Below are 13,753 nucleotides of genomic sequence, written 5' to 3' on the forward strand. Positions count from 1 at the left end.
GTGCAACCGGTTCTGCAGATGTGATTAGTGCTCTGGTTGATGTTGAGGCCGAGACTTCCTCTTCAGTTCTAGATCTCATTTCGAACTCATATGCCTTAAGATCTTCGAATACATCGTGTAGTTTCATCTTACGTAGGCTCTTTGATTCCCTCATTACCATTGTTTTTATGTCCCAAGCACTTGGAAGAGATCTCAAGGCTTTCATAATGACCTCTTTGTTCTCATACTTCTTGCCCAGAGTTGCTAATTCATCCAACACACCATTGAACCGGTCACTGTATTCCTTCATAGTTTCTCCTGGTTTCATTTTGATTCTCTCAAACTTCTGTGTGGCTACCATTATTTTGTTCTCCCTTGTTCTTTCATTTCCCTCAAAAATCTGGATGACCGTGTTCCATGTCTCCTTCGCAGTTTTGCAGTCTCTGATCTTGCAGTATGTGTTTCTGTCCACACTGTTGGAGATCCGGTTTCTAGCATGATTATCCAGGTTGTTTCTTCTCCTATCTTCAGCCGTCCATTCCTTTCTGTCCTTATCAATGAATATCGGTCCTTCGGTCAGAATGGACTCCATTTCATCATCCAACGTGACTAGGTGCAGGTGCATGCGTGCCTTCCAGTTGGCAAAGTCATCACCTTCTAGAATTGGAGGCCTATCCTGATACATGCTTGCTTGAGTATTGAAACTAATTGCTCTGATACCAATTGTTAGGATCTAGGTTGCCGCTAGAGGACCGGGGGTTGGACCGGTTAGCGGTTCTCACTCGAAGGGTGGTGGTTAATCCGGTTAGAGATTAACACCGGGGTTTCAATACTACACAACCTGTCACAAACCCTTGAACTAGGTTCAAGCGCGGAAGAGGTTTGCTTTCAGGTTGAAGCAGCACACTTGTTTGATGGACAAGGCCGGTTTTGGATGATGGAGATTTGAAAATGGTGGGTCGGTTTCGGTAATCTGGAAATTCGGTATGGTTAGTATAGAGTAGGTTTAGAGCGGTGTAGTTAAGTTAGTCGGTTAGACAATGGAGCCGGCAGAGAGTAAATAACAAGACATATTTTATGGATGTTCGGAGATAAAACTCCTACGTCACCCCTTCCTCTCGAAACCGCGAGAAGGATATTCACTAAGAAATACACGTACAATCCGATCGAGACTTATTTCTGCTCGATAACACTCTTACAATTTACACCGAAATTGTAAGACACACTTTAACTCTAGCACTTAGGCTTTCTTAGAATAACACAATCTTATCACTTGTAGAATAAATGCTCTTAGAGTTTCTCACTTGTCCACTGTGTCGCTTGTTGTTGTCCCGCATTTACTCTTCTTCAACTGCCCCTTTTATAGGTGAAATATGCCAACGGTCATATTTCACTGCCTTGAATCTGATTGGCTGAACAGGGTGCAGTGATTCAGTGTTTTCAGAGATTCAGACCTGCGGTCGTTTCCTCAGACCTGATGGTCAACCTCAGACCTGATGTTCTGTCTCAGACCTGGCGGTCTGTTCTTCCGGTATGTAAGACAAACCTGCTGGGTTTGTCTTTTACTTGATGTAGACACTGTCTGTTGGACAGTTGTCTGTACTAGGAAGATCTTCTTTCTGACTTATCCCGAAGTAGAAAGATCCGGTAGTACTGTCTTCTGCAGCCTACAGTCTTTCCTCAGACTTGCATGGATATGGAAGTGTTCAGTCTGTTCCTTTGATATCATTCTCAACAAATACCCGAATTTTCTCCTTGTTCTGGTCGGCTGCTTGACTTAACCGAATGGCTTTTGGTATGAGTGATGTAACCGGACTTCTTCCGGTTATTCCTCTGCCTTGTGGATGATCGGCTGTTTGATGATTCCGGTTTTAAGCTTTGGCCGATCCTTTCTTTGTGCGGTCATGTTCCGAGTTTTCTTGATCGGTTTGGTAGCTTGACCGGTCCGGTTCCTTGTTCCTGCATGGGAAGTTTATTTAAGTTAAGTTTATTTGAACCGGTCTTATTTTATCTAACAGTTTATCTAATATTTTTATTCTCTATTTCTCATCATATTATAATCCTTCAATAAACATACATTATTATAAACATATTAGTAGTGTGTTACTTTTTTTTTGGGTTAATAATTGCATTTTTTTTAATAATTGCATTATATTTTAAAAAAATAGTTATTATGAAAAAGAGAAAAAATGATAAAATGAGGTGATTCAGAACAACAACAATGCACGTCAAGACTCATCATCAAGTTTAAAAGGGTTGACAAGTTTAAAATATATATGAATTCTCCTGAAATCGGAATGACATTTTCATCCGAAGATGAAGTGCGTGATTTTTATAAATTTTATTCGGAGAATATTGGTTTTGGTATTTCTAAATTAAGTGATAAAAATAGAGTCGATGGAAAACAAAATTATTTTTTTATTGGATGCGCTAAGAGTCATAACAAAGTATATATGCATCCTCTTGAAGGATTCACGGAAGGAAAACCAACCAGGTTTGTCGTCTCTCTAAAAGTCTTTATGGTTTAAAACAAGCCTCGAGACAATGGAATTTTCAATTTTCTAATCGTTTACTTGAATATGGATTTATACAGTCGGTTAACGATAATTATTTTTTCATACTAAAAACATAAACAATGTTACTGCATTATTAGTTTATGTTGATGACATATTAATTGCAGGAGATAGTATGAAAATCATTCAAGATATTAAATGTTTTCTAAATCAAAAGTTTTCAATTAAAGATTTATGAACTACAAAATATTTCTTGGGTCTTGAATTAAAACGAACTTGCGATGGTTTATATGTAAATCAACGCAAATATGTTCTCGATATTTTGGCTGACACAAGCTTAACTGGTTGTAAACCAGCAGATGTTCCTATGTCAAAAGGGATTAAACTTAACGATCAAAATAGTCATACTATGTCGGAACCATAAAAAATCAGAAAATTGGTTGGATAACTAATATATTTGAATTTTTCTCGTCCTGATATTGGATTTAGCGTATAACAGCTAAGCCAATACATGCAAAAACACCTTTTAATACATTGGGAGGCTGCCCTTCAGGTTGTTCGATACTTGAAAGATACTCCTTCACTAGGGTTGTTTTACTCTTGTGCTTCTAATGGTTTACTTGAGAGTTTTTCAGATGCTGATTAGGCAATTTGCTCCGATAGTCGACGATCCGTTACAGGATATTGTGTTAAATACAAAGATGATCTAATTTCCTGAAAAACTAAGAAACAAAATACTGTGTCTAGATCTTCTGCTGAATCTGAATATCGAAGCACGACTACTATAGTTTGTGAACTCAAATGTCTAATATATTTGCTAAGAGACTTTCATATTCTTGTTAAGTTGTCAATTCCTTTAAGATGTGACAATCAAGCTGCAATTCATATTGCCGAAAATCTTGTCTTTCACGAAAGAACGAAGCATTTGGATATTGATTGTCACCTTGTTCGCGACAACTTCAAACAAGGATATTTTACCACAACACATCTATTCTAAATCATAAAAGGTTTACATTTTTACAAAACCTTTGGATCGTGGACTATTTTATAATCTTCGAGACAAGATGAATCTTAAAGATGTTCATATTGAAGAAAGGATGTAAAAATATAGAATTAATTAGATGTATTAAAAGCTAAAGGAATTAGTAACTAATGAGTTTATTAAGGACTAAAATTAATTGTAATTTGACCTATATAAAAGGGTTCATGATCTTAGTAATTAATAATTAATAATGATTTTTTCTTAACTTATTGTTTGGTTTTCTCTCAAGAAACCGATTTCAGTTTTTCAAATTATATAATTGATCAATTTAAAAATATATGTAAACATTAAAATTGGATTAAACTTAATTTTTATTTATTAAAACTAATTCAAATATTTGAATAATATTATTTTTATTTTAAAAAATTTATATAAATAATATTATTTTATATCTTTACTCGTTTATAAGATCTCTAAGTTATATAATATATATATATATATATATATATATATATATATATATATATATATATATATATATATATATATATATATATATATATATATAATAGTCTTATTATATTTAATTTATAAGGTAAATGCATTATAAAAGAAAATTGTTTATATATATATATATATATAATAAATAAATATGTAATATGATATATAAATATAAAAATTATTTTTTTATTAAATATATATTTTATATAATGAGAAAAAAAATTAATTCAGAAATTTATAAATATATATAAAAAGGGATAAAATATATTTATATAAAATTAATAATAAAAATTAAATAGAATAGAGAGAAAAAATTAATATATATGAGAGAAAAAATATTATGCGAGAAAAATTCAAATGATTTAGGGCATGCTTGGTACTTGGTTTTTTTACTCAGGAATGGGATTGGTTGGTGGTTTTGATTTCATGATATTGATTTGATTCCCGGATACTCAGGAATCATCCAATCCTCTCTATATTGGGAGGAATGAATCCCATTCCGGAGCGATACACTTTCTCTCCCATTATCTCCACTCTCCTATTTTCTCTCTCATAATTATAATTATAATTTTAATATCATATATATTTTATAATTATATTATACGTTATTTTATAATTAACATAATAATAAATTTTTATTTATTTATGAATAAATAATTTCAATTATTTAAATAATATTAAAGAATTATTTAAAATAAAATTTTAGTGATAATTACAATAACTAATAATAATATAATTAATTTTAAATATTATATATTAATAATAAAATTAAAATAAATTAATTAAAATATAAAAATATAAAACTAAAAATAAAATAACAATTTATATAAAAAATATTAAAAAATTAAATATGAAATATTTTAATAAAAATTATTATTAAAAAAATTATACCATGTTATAATATATTATTAAATAAAATATTATATTTAATTTAAAATATATAATATTTGAAAGACCTTTTCTTATATTTATTTATATTTAATAGATAATTATTTATTTATAATTAGTAAAAAATTGAATCATTCAACATTTTTTTGTTATAAGTATTTTTTATTTTTATTTTGAAAAAATATAATTAATATAAAAAAATATTAGATGTTTATATTTTATTAAATTATGTCACTTAAATATTTTATATATTTTAAACGTTACAAAAATAATAATATTTTATTTTTTTAATTTAATAAAATAAAATTAAAATTAATCATAATTTTAATAACAAAATTATATTTATAATTTTTCTCTTATAAATCCAAACGTTATCAATGGGAATGGGAATGATTAAAACTCTTAACCAAACACTACACTTCTATCAATCATACCCATTCCCATTCCACACATCTATCAATCCCAATCTTATTCCCATTCCCTTATTTGAACCAAGCACCCAGTGTTTTATAGATCTCCAAACTTTTAAATTAAATGTTAATATTTATATATATATATATATTAAAAAATAACAATCTATATGCAAGTGAATATGGGCCGTATCTTTATGATAATTTACCCAGATAAAAATGATAATTTATCCAGTTAAAAATGATAAGAAATGAATGGTCAAAAACATATTGCTATTAATTAGTATTAATTAGATAAGATTTATACATATCCAAATTTAATGTTTAAATAAATTATATAAATAATTCAACCTACTTTTAATGATAAATTAAAAATTAAATCAATTTAAGACATAAAATTAATGATAGCATAAAATAATTAGAATCAATTATCTACATTTGTTATTTTCCTTTTTTAAATTATAGAAGAAATAAAAATAAATTGTAATATATATAAGAGAGAAAGTAAATTATGCCAGATAATATCTAGCTTTTTATGTTTTATAAACCTCCAAATTTTTAAATTAAATTAATGTTATTGTTATATATATATTAAAAAATAATAATCTATATACAAGTGAATATGGTTGTCTTTATTTAATGATATTTTACGCGCGTTAAAAATTATAAGAAATGAATGGCCAAAAACATATTACTAATAATTAGTATTAATTAGATAAGATTTTATAGATATACAAATTTAATGTTTAAATAAATATTATAAATAATTCAACCTACTTTTGATGGTAAATTAAAAATTAAATCAATTTAAGACATAAAATTAATGATAGCATAAAATAATTAGAATCAATTATCTCCATTTGCTATTTTTGTTTTTCAAATTAAGGTCTCATGCTTTAAGAAAAAAAAATTAATTCTTCAATTATTTTTTTAATATAGAATTAATTTATTTTTTATTGCAGAAAATTAATCATTTTAGATAAAGAAAATATTAAAAATAGTTAACTAAGAAAACAAAATAAAATAAAGTTTAAATTTGTTAATTACTTTCCTACACAATAATATTCAAATTTTTATCCTTTGCATTATTATTATTAAAACCTTAAGAATATATCAAAATTTCAAAAATATTTTATCATAAGACAAAAATATATTAAAAATACATTTTAAAAAAGACTCAATAATATTTATACATATATATGGTTCTTATAAAAATTAAATATCATAATTATTTTACAACAATATAATAACTATAGTTTTAAGTATCTAGTATTGATTTAAAATTTAAATATAATTTAAAATTAATTCAAGCACAATATTAAACACTTAATTGTTCAAATATTAATGAATATATAAGGAATCATATTTCAACGTTTATATATAAATGTTTAACCTATATAAAATTTCAAATGTGAGATCGAAATAAGAAGTAAGTCGCGTTTATTCCTAGCATTTACGAATATACGAGTTAGGGAGATGATTTGTTAAAAAAGTTTATTGGCGTTCTTAGTTTAAACCTAATCATTTAATTTTTAAATTATATCTTAATTTAACAACATTCATTTTTTTTTAAATAAAACGCGCGCTAAACAAATCTTAATACAACGTTTATATATTTTTTGAATTATTTTTGTATATGATAAGAACTCAAATAAAAAATGTCAAACATTGTTTATTACAATTTTTTGTATTAGCTTCTATTTGATTTGTTTTAGAAAAAAAATACATTTTACATTTTCATTCAATGTTTTTTACCTATTTTTCAATGATTATTCTCCACCAATATTTTTATTTTTATTATTGTTTTACAGTTGTTTTTTTATTTTCTTTCCCAGCCAATTATTTTTTAATGTGTTTTTCTGATCCTATCCACCAGTATAAAATGCATACCATTCCACCATTTTCTAATCACAGTTAAATTTTCTAATCCAGTATAAACAAGTTTTCATAGTGAAATTTTATTTTTGTGAGTTTCTCTAATCTCTCTCAACTATTTGACTTAGCTCTCTCTATTATATATATATGCAATGCTTCTGTTTATGTTTATTTCTTTTATTTTGAAATCTTTGAATCATTATATATACATAACATAGCTAAGCTATATATCAAAATAGGGATCTATATAAAAACAATTTATATAGATACTTATTCTGACTTTTATATATGAGAGATTTTTTTGTTATAGATTTACTCCATTTATTCATTTTGTATCACTTTATATATATATATATATATATATACATTTATGTAATAGATTATTATTTTTAGGTCTGAGGGATCTCTTTTATAGATTTACTCAGATTAATTTTGTATGACCATAAATTATATGTGTCATATCTATATATTGAAATAGAGATAAAAATATGATTATATATCTTATATATATCTATATCTTTATACATATTTGTATTGATTTTTAGATAGAAATAGTCTTAGATCTGAGTTCTTTCATCGATTTACTAATTTTGTATCATTTTAATTATATATAGTTTTACATATATATATGGCTATATATTGAAAAAAAGATGTAGATAAAAAAACTTTGTATATATACTTATATTAATTTTTAGATCTGAACGATGTTTATGATAATCCATTTACTTTATGAGCAGGTCATTCTAAGTGAAGATTATTATCAAAGTGAGTTGATATGTCTTTTCAGACTAATTCCAACCCAAACATGAAGGCCAAATCTGCGAGACTTGTTGAACTTGAAAAGGTATACAATGTCTTATCTTAATTCTTCTACATCGTTATATTTTGTTGATTATATGTGATAAAAGTAAAATGTACACCAAAATCAATTATCTGTACTGACTATAAAACTTAAATCTTCTTTAATGTTTTTGGATCGCTGGTTAATTGTTATATATGCTTATGTTTTATTTGTTTCTTCTTCTTATTAGGTTTATTGTTTAATTATTGTAATTAAGAATCTTTGTATAAAAAGTCATATTAAAGGTCTTAGTTAAAACATTTGATTTTTGTATATATTAAAATTCATCTCATTTTTTCACTTAATTTTAAACTTATGAGTAAATAAAGCTGGTAAGTTATTATATTTAATTTATGTTTTGAAAAGCTAACTATGAAAATTAAAATTGAAGCTTAACTAAACATATTTTAGTTATTTGTTATATATAATGTTGTGACAAAAAATTGACATAAAATTTCGAACTTGTAGATACAGATGAACATCTACATGAAGATGAAGTTTTATGGTGAACAAATGAATATGAACACGCTGATGAACGAGGAACATCATAATCTGAATTTGCTAATGGGTGAATTCGAACAAGCTCCTCCGAATATGAACATGTTCATGAATGAGGTGGACTTGAATTTGAATATCCAAAGAAATTTGAACACGATGGAACAACCAAGCAGGTTTGATGAACCGAATGCATTTGTGTTTGAGGAACCGAATCCACACATTATAGGGGAGAATCTTAACATAGAGGCAGCAATTGGAGAAAACAATAACATGTCAGGAAGTGAAAACCGTGTTCTAGAGGCAGTGGAAGCCTTAGGTGAAGATGAAGAGGGCGAGGGTGAAGGAGAAGACGACAAGGCCGAAGCCGAGGAGGGCGAGAGCTCTAACAGGAGGAGGAGGACAACTTACCATCGCCACACCCAAGCACAGATTCATGAAATGGAGAAGTATATTATTTTCTTTTCTGAAAATTATATTTCTTTACAGTACACATTCTTAGAACATTAAATTAATTATTCATCATATTATTATATTTTTTATTGTATGAATTTGCAGATTTTTTAAGAACTGTCCATGCCCTGACGGCAAACAAAGACAGATGTTAAGCCTTCAATTGGGTATGGATCTGGTGCAGGTTAAGTGCTGGTTTCAAAACAAACGGGCTCAATTGAAGGTATAGTTTTTTTTATAAATATTTTTCTTACTTTTTGAAAGATCTATTATTATTGTGATTCTTGTAATATAAATCAATTTGGTAAAAAAATTAATATTAATAAATTTTAAGACAATTAATTAATTTTATCTTATAATATATTTTTTTTAAAGAAAGATAATTACTCATTTTATTACTGATTAGGAGGCTATATTTTAATTGGAGTCTTTATTTTTTTATATATCTATCTTTTTTATACCTATGTGTTTTGTTTATTGTATTATTATAAAACCATTGTGATTTCTTAAATGCAGGCGCGTCAGGAACGTGAGGAGAATTATCAACTGCGTGATGAAAATGAGAAACTTAAGGCGGATAACTTGAGGTACAAAAATTCCATAGAGAATTTCTTATGTCATAAATGCGGCGGGTCAATCAATAAACACGGAGAGATCTCAACAGAGGAAGAGGAGCAGCGTTTGATCGCGGAGAATGAGCGCATAAGGGAAGAAGTAAGAAGAATTTATTAGAATTGAATTCATATATTCTTCTTTAATTTGATCAATTCATTGGTTGCAGGTTGCTAGAGTTTCTAATATAGCTTCTGGGTAAGTATTAATTAATTGAATTAATAATTGACATTCAGTTTGTTTATATATATCTTATTATAAATAAATAAAAATTGCAAAATATGTGACAGAAGTAAGAACATGGGTACTCGGCCTAACAACAATTACATGATCCAAGGGGAGTCATCAAGAATGGGATCAGAACAAAACCAGATAAGAGCAGCAGTAGTGATGCCGGGACAAGGTGGTAGCAGCATGTCTAGGGCCTCGGCCTCGATAAATCATCAGCAGCCGCCGCTGCCACAGCAGCAGCATCTTCAGCAGCAGCCACAGCATCAGCATCTTCAGCAGCAGCCGCCGCAGCCACAGCATCAGCATCTTCAGCAGCCACAGCAGCATCAGCATCTTCAGCAGCCACAGCAGCATCAGCATCTTCAGCAGCAGCCGCCGCTTCCAGGGGATCTAATAGATAGGGATATGATTTGGCAGATCGCAATGATATCCCTGGAAGAGGTTGTTAAAATGGCGGAAATGGAGGAACCTCTTTGGATCCCAAATCGTTCTGATTGCGGTATCGGGTTCAAGTTGAATGAGGAGGAGTATTTTCGGGTTTTCCCCATAGGATTCAGGCCTCGCCCTGAAAATCTTTACTGCGAGTCCTCTCGCCACTCCACCACCCTTACCATTAGTTCCCATTCTCTTATAAAGGTTTTCATGAGTCAGGTAAGTACTTACTAGAATGTATTAATTAATTAAATAAATAAAAACTGTACTGATGATGATAATGATGATGATCAGACTCATTGGAAGAGCTTCTTCAGTGCCATTGTGTCAAAAGCGTCGTGTTTGGAAATCTTGTCAAGTGGGTCTCCAGAAAATTATAACGGTGCATTGCAAGTGGTAATTAATTAAGTGTTTTGTTTAATATTATAATATAGTTTAGAATGAATGAATGAAACTGAGTGCTTGCAGATCTCTATAGAGACACATGCGCAGACTCCTTTTGTTCCAATCCGTGACAACATGTTGGCAAGGTACTGCAAGCAAGTGGGTGAAAAGAAGTGGGCAGTGGTGGACGTTTCTTTGGACATATTCCGGGCAATCCATCTAGTGAAGTCGAGGAAAAGGCCTTCCGGGTGCATAATTGAAGATGTGGCCGATGGATTCACAAAGGTGACTTGGATAGAGCACGTTGAAGCAGAAGAAGTGCCTGGTGTGCATCCAATCTACAAGGCTCTGGTCAGTTCGGGCCTGGCTTTTGGGGCCAAACGTTGGGTTGGTATTCTCCAGAGCAAAACCGATCGTCTGGTCAGTGTCATGTCCAACACTACCCTGCCCTTTTCTGACATAACGGTGGAAAGTAAGAGGAGCCATACTCTGTTGTCTGAGAGGATGGTAGGGATCTTTAACAAGGGAGTGAGTGTGGCTACAGGGCATCCTTGGAGTATAATTCCACACAGAGCCCCAAATCAAATTAGAGTTCTCATGATCAGGAACACAGATAATATTCAAGGTCATCCCGTAGGGGTAATCCTTGCCGCTACATATTCCTTTTGGCTCAATGCCATGCCCATCACTGTCTTTCAATATCTCCAAAAGCAACAAACAAGGAGTCAGGTATATTATATTTCAATTCTTTCTTTCTTTCTTTGTATATGTATATATATAATTAATCAATTAATCTTGTCTTAAATAATTAAACAGTGGGATTATCTTACATCTTCTTTTCAACCAATTCAAGAAATCTCCCGTATTGTGATTGGCCGAGATTCTGCTAGCAGCATATCTGTGCTACGACTTAATGTAACAAAATCTTCTTCTTCTGTTGCTGGCTGCTTATATTATAAATTGTGAATTAATAGATAAAAATGCATGCATGCTGTGCAGCCTGATATGCTGGTCCTGCAAGAGGAAAATTGGGATCCAATGGCAGCGTACATTGTATATGCCCCGGTTGACAGCACGACGGTGAACCTGACTTTGGTCGGAGGGGATTCCGACTACGACTACGTGACAATGCTTCCTACCGGTTTTGTGATAAGTCCCGACGGTCTGGGCAATGGAAGTACTGATGGGGCCGGCGGATCATTGGTAACTTTATCCTTGCAGATTTTGGTTGATTCTAATCCCAATGTTGTGGTTCAACCTCCATCTGTCGACCATCTTACTACTTTGCTCAACAACACCGTCAATAGTCTCAAGATTGCCTTAATGAACCAGAAAGATAATCTTTTCTTTACCTAGCTAGCTTGCCTGCTTTTTCAAAATCTAGTTCTCTGTTTCTTTCAGGAATATTATTGTCTTCTAGATCATGACTTTTTTTTTTTTTTAAGATCTAGCTCTTTGTTTTTAATAATTGAATTCAGTTCCTATGTTTGATTGGCAGCCTTCATTTCTATCTTATTTGAGAGTTTTTAATCTTTTTTTTTCTAGTTTCTTTAGCATTTAAATATCATTTTTATTATAACGTCTCTATCATTTGCTAAGGGTTTTCCAACAAGTTTATAATTTGATTATGAAATAATGGTCTATAAATTAAGATTTTAACTGTTCTACTTTATCTTTCTCGGTTTCAATTCTAGAAAAACAAGTTTCAACTGTAAATAAAGTCAAAGTAGTATAAGTAGACGTGACCGAGTCCATCGTTCTCGTTTGGTTCCTTGTCTCACACGACAAGAATCGAGAGAAAGGTCTAATGTCCATCAAACAAATGAATTATTTTTAACATAGGTTATGAAACATTTGTAACGAATTGCTTAGACACAATTCTTCTTTAATACATATACAACATATTTAGGTCCAATAATATTTATAATTTTATATAATTTAAAAAACTCGTATTTCAAATATAAAAATGTTTCGTGATTCTAAACAAACTACGCTTTGATTTGATTTTTTAAAATGATACATGCGCAAACCTATTTAAACCTATTTTATGTCCCGTTATAATTATTATAATTTTTCTATTTATCAATCTATTTTCTTACCATAAAAAGAAAATATTGTTGTGGTTTTATCGGTTACATTTGATTCTTCAAAAAGAAGTGCAAACAATCTATTTTAGATTCGGTTCTAATTATTATATTTTTATAATTATTATTCTTTTATTCAGAAATTGTGAAAAAATATTAAACATTGATATCTTTTAAAAAAGAAAAAGAAAAATAAGATATTATAAGACAAGTAGAGACAAGAACGAGATCCATACACATCAGTAGAATCCGAAGTATTTAAAAAAATAAAAAGGAAAAGAGAAACTGAAAGATATTTGATTGGTTCTATCCTCTTATACTATGATGGTTCAAAAAGGTTGAAATCTCAAAAAAAAAAATATATATATATATATATATATAACATCCAGGCTAGATTGATAACCACATGTCTAAAAAGAATTATTTATTTATAGTTTTAGAAGCATCAAATCAAGAAAGATTAAAAACTTTAGGTTTCCATAGTAGTTGAGACATTGAAACCATCAGTGGTTCACCTAGACCTAGTCTTGATTGTGAAAAATAAGAACGCAAGTGTACCGATTCTTTGAAATACACCCTAGTCGTTAAAAAAAGACAAAAAGAGAAGAAAAAATATGATGAATGAAAATATTCATAGTGGGTGAAATATTGAAATCACTATTTTGTTCATCTAGCTTATTGACGTGAGATATTGAAATCACTATTTTGTTCATTAACTTATTGATGAGCCCCTTTGGGCAACAATTGAAGTGTACTGATTCCGTCAGAGCCGGCCTCGAGGTATGGACTGCCCTAACCTCGGTAGAAAAAGTTCGATATACTTTTTGTTGCCATAGGTCTAGTTTTAAAAATTTATTAAAAAAATTCATTTTTAGTGAGATTTGAACTCATAACCACATAAAAACTTTAAATGTATATCTTCAACCACAAAGCTACAACTATTTATGTTTAAAATTATTATGAATATAACTAAACATTTTGATATTTTTCACAAATGGGCTGCCCTGGAGAGTAGGCTGCCCTAGCCCGAGGGCTTGCCGGGCGTCAGATACACCATAACTGGTTGAGATATT

General features: G+C 29.9%; 1 protein-coding gene across 1 annotated transcript; it reads left to right on the top strand.

The window, feature by feature from the left end:
• Window positions 1-7,953: 7,953 nt before the first annotated feature.
• On the top strand, window positions 7,954-11,952 carry LOC124938587 (homeobox-leucine zipper protein ROC1-like). The gene is made up of 10 exons (XM_047479059.1): window positions 7,954-7,992; window positions 8,458-8,933; window positions 9,043-9,160; window positions 9,454-9,651; window positions 9,719-9,747; window positions 9,840-10,431; window positions 10,507-10,608; window positions 10,681-11,325; window positions 11,413-11,511; window positions 11,596-11,952. The coding sequence occupies exons 1-10, from the start codon at window positions 7,954-7,956 to the stop codon at window positions 11,950-11,952; spliced, it is 2,655 nt and encodes an 884-aa protein (XP_047335015.1).
• Window positions 11,953-13,753: the final 1,801 nt, after the last annotated feature.

The sequence above is a fragment of the Impatiens glandulifera genome, chromosome 1 (assembly GCF_907164915.1).
Source record: "Impatiens glandulifera chromosome 1, dImpGla2.1, whole genome shotgun sequence".
In the NCBI taxonomy this organism is placed as follows: Eukaryota; Viridiplantae; Streptophyta; class Magnoliopsida; order Ericales; family Balsaminaceae; genus Impatiens; species Impatiens glandulifera.

Excerpts from the sequence above, each read along its gene's own strand:
- LOC124938587 (XM_047479059.1), top strand. The coding sequence starts at position 7,954 with ATGAAGGCCAAATCTGCGAGACTTGTTGAACTTGAAAAG. Across the intron at positions 7,993-8,457 it reads GACTTGTTGAACTTGAAAAG|ATACAGATGAACATCTACAT; the intron begins GTATACAATGTC and ends TCGAACTTGTAG. Across the intron at positions 8,934-9,042 it reads CAGATTCATGAAATGGAGAA|ATTTTTTAAGAACTGTCCAT; the intron begins GTATATTATTTT and ends ATGAATTTGCAG.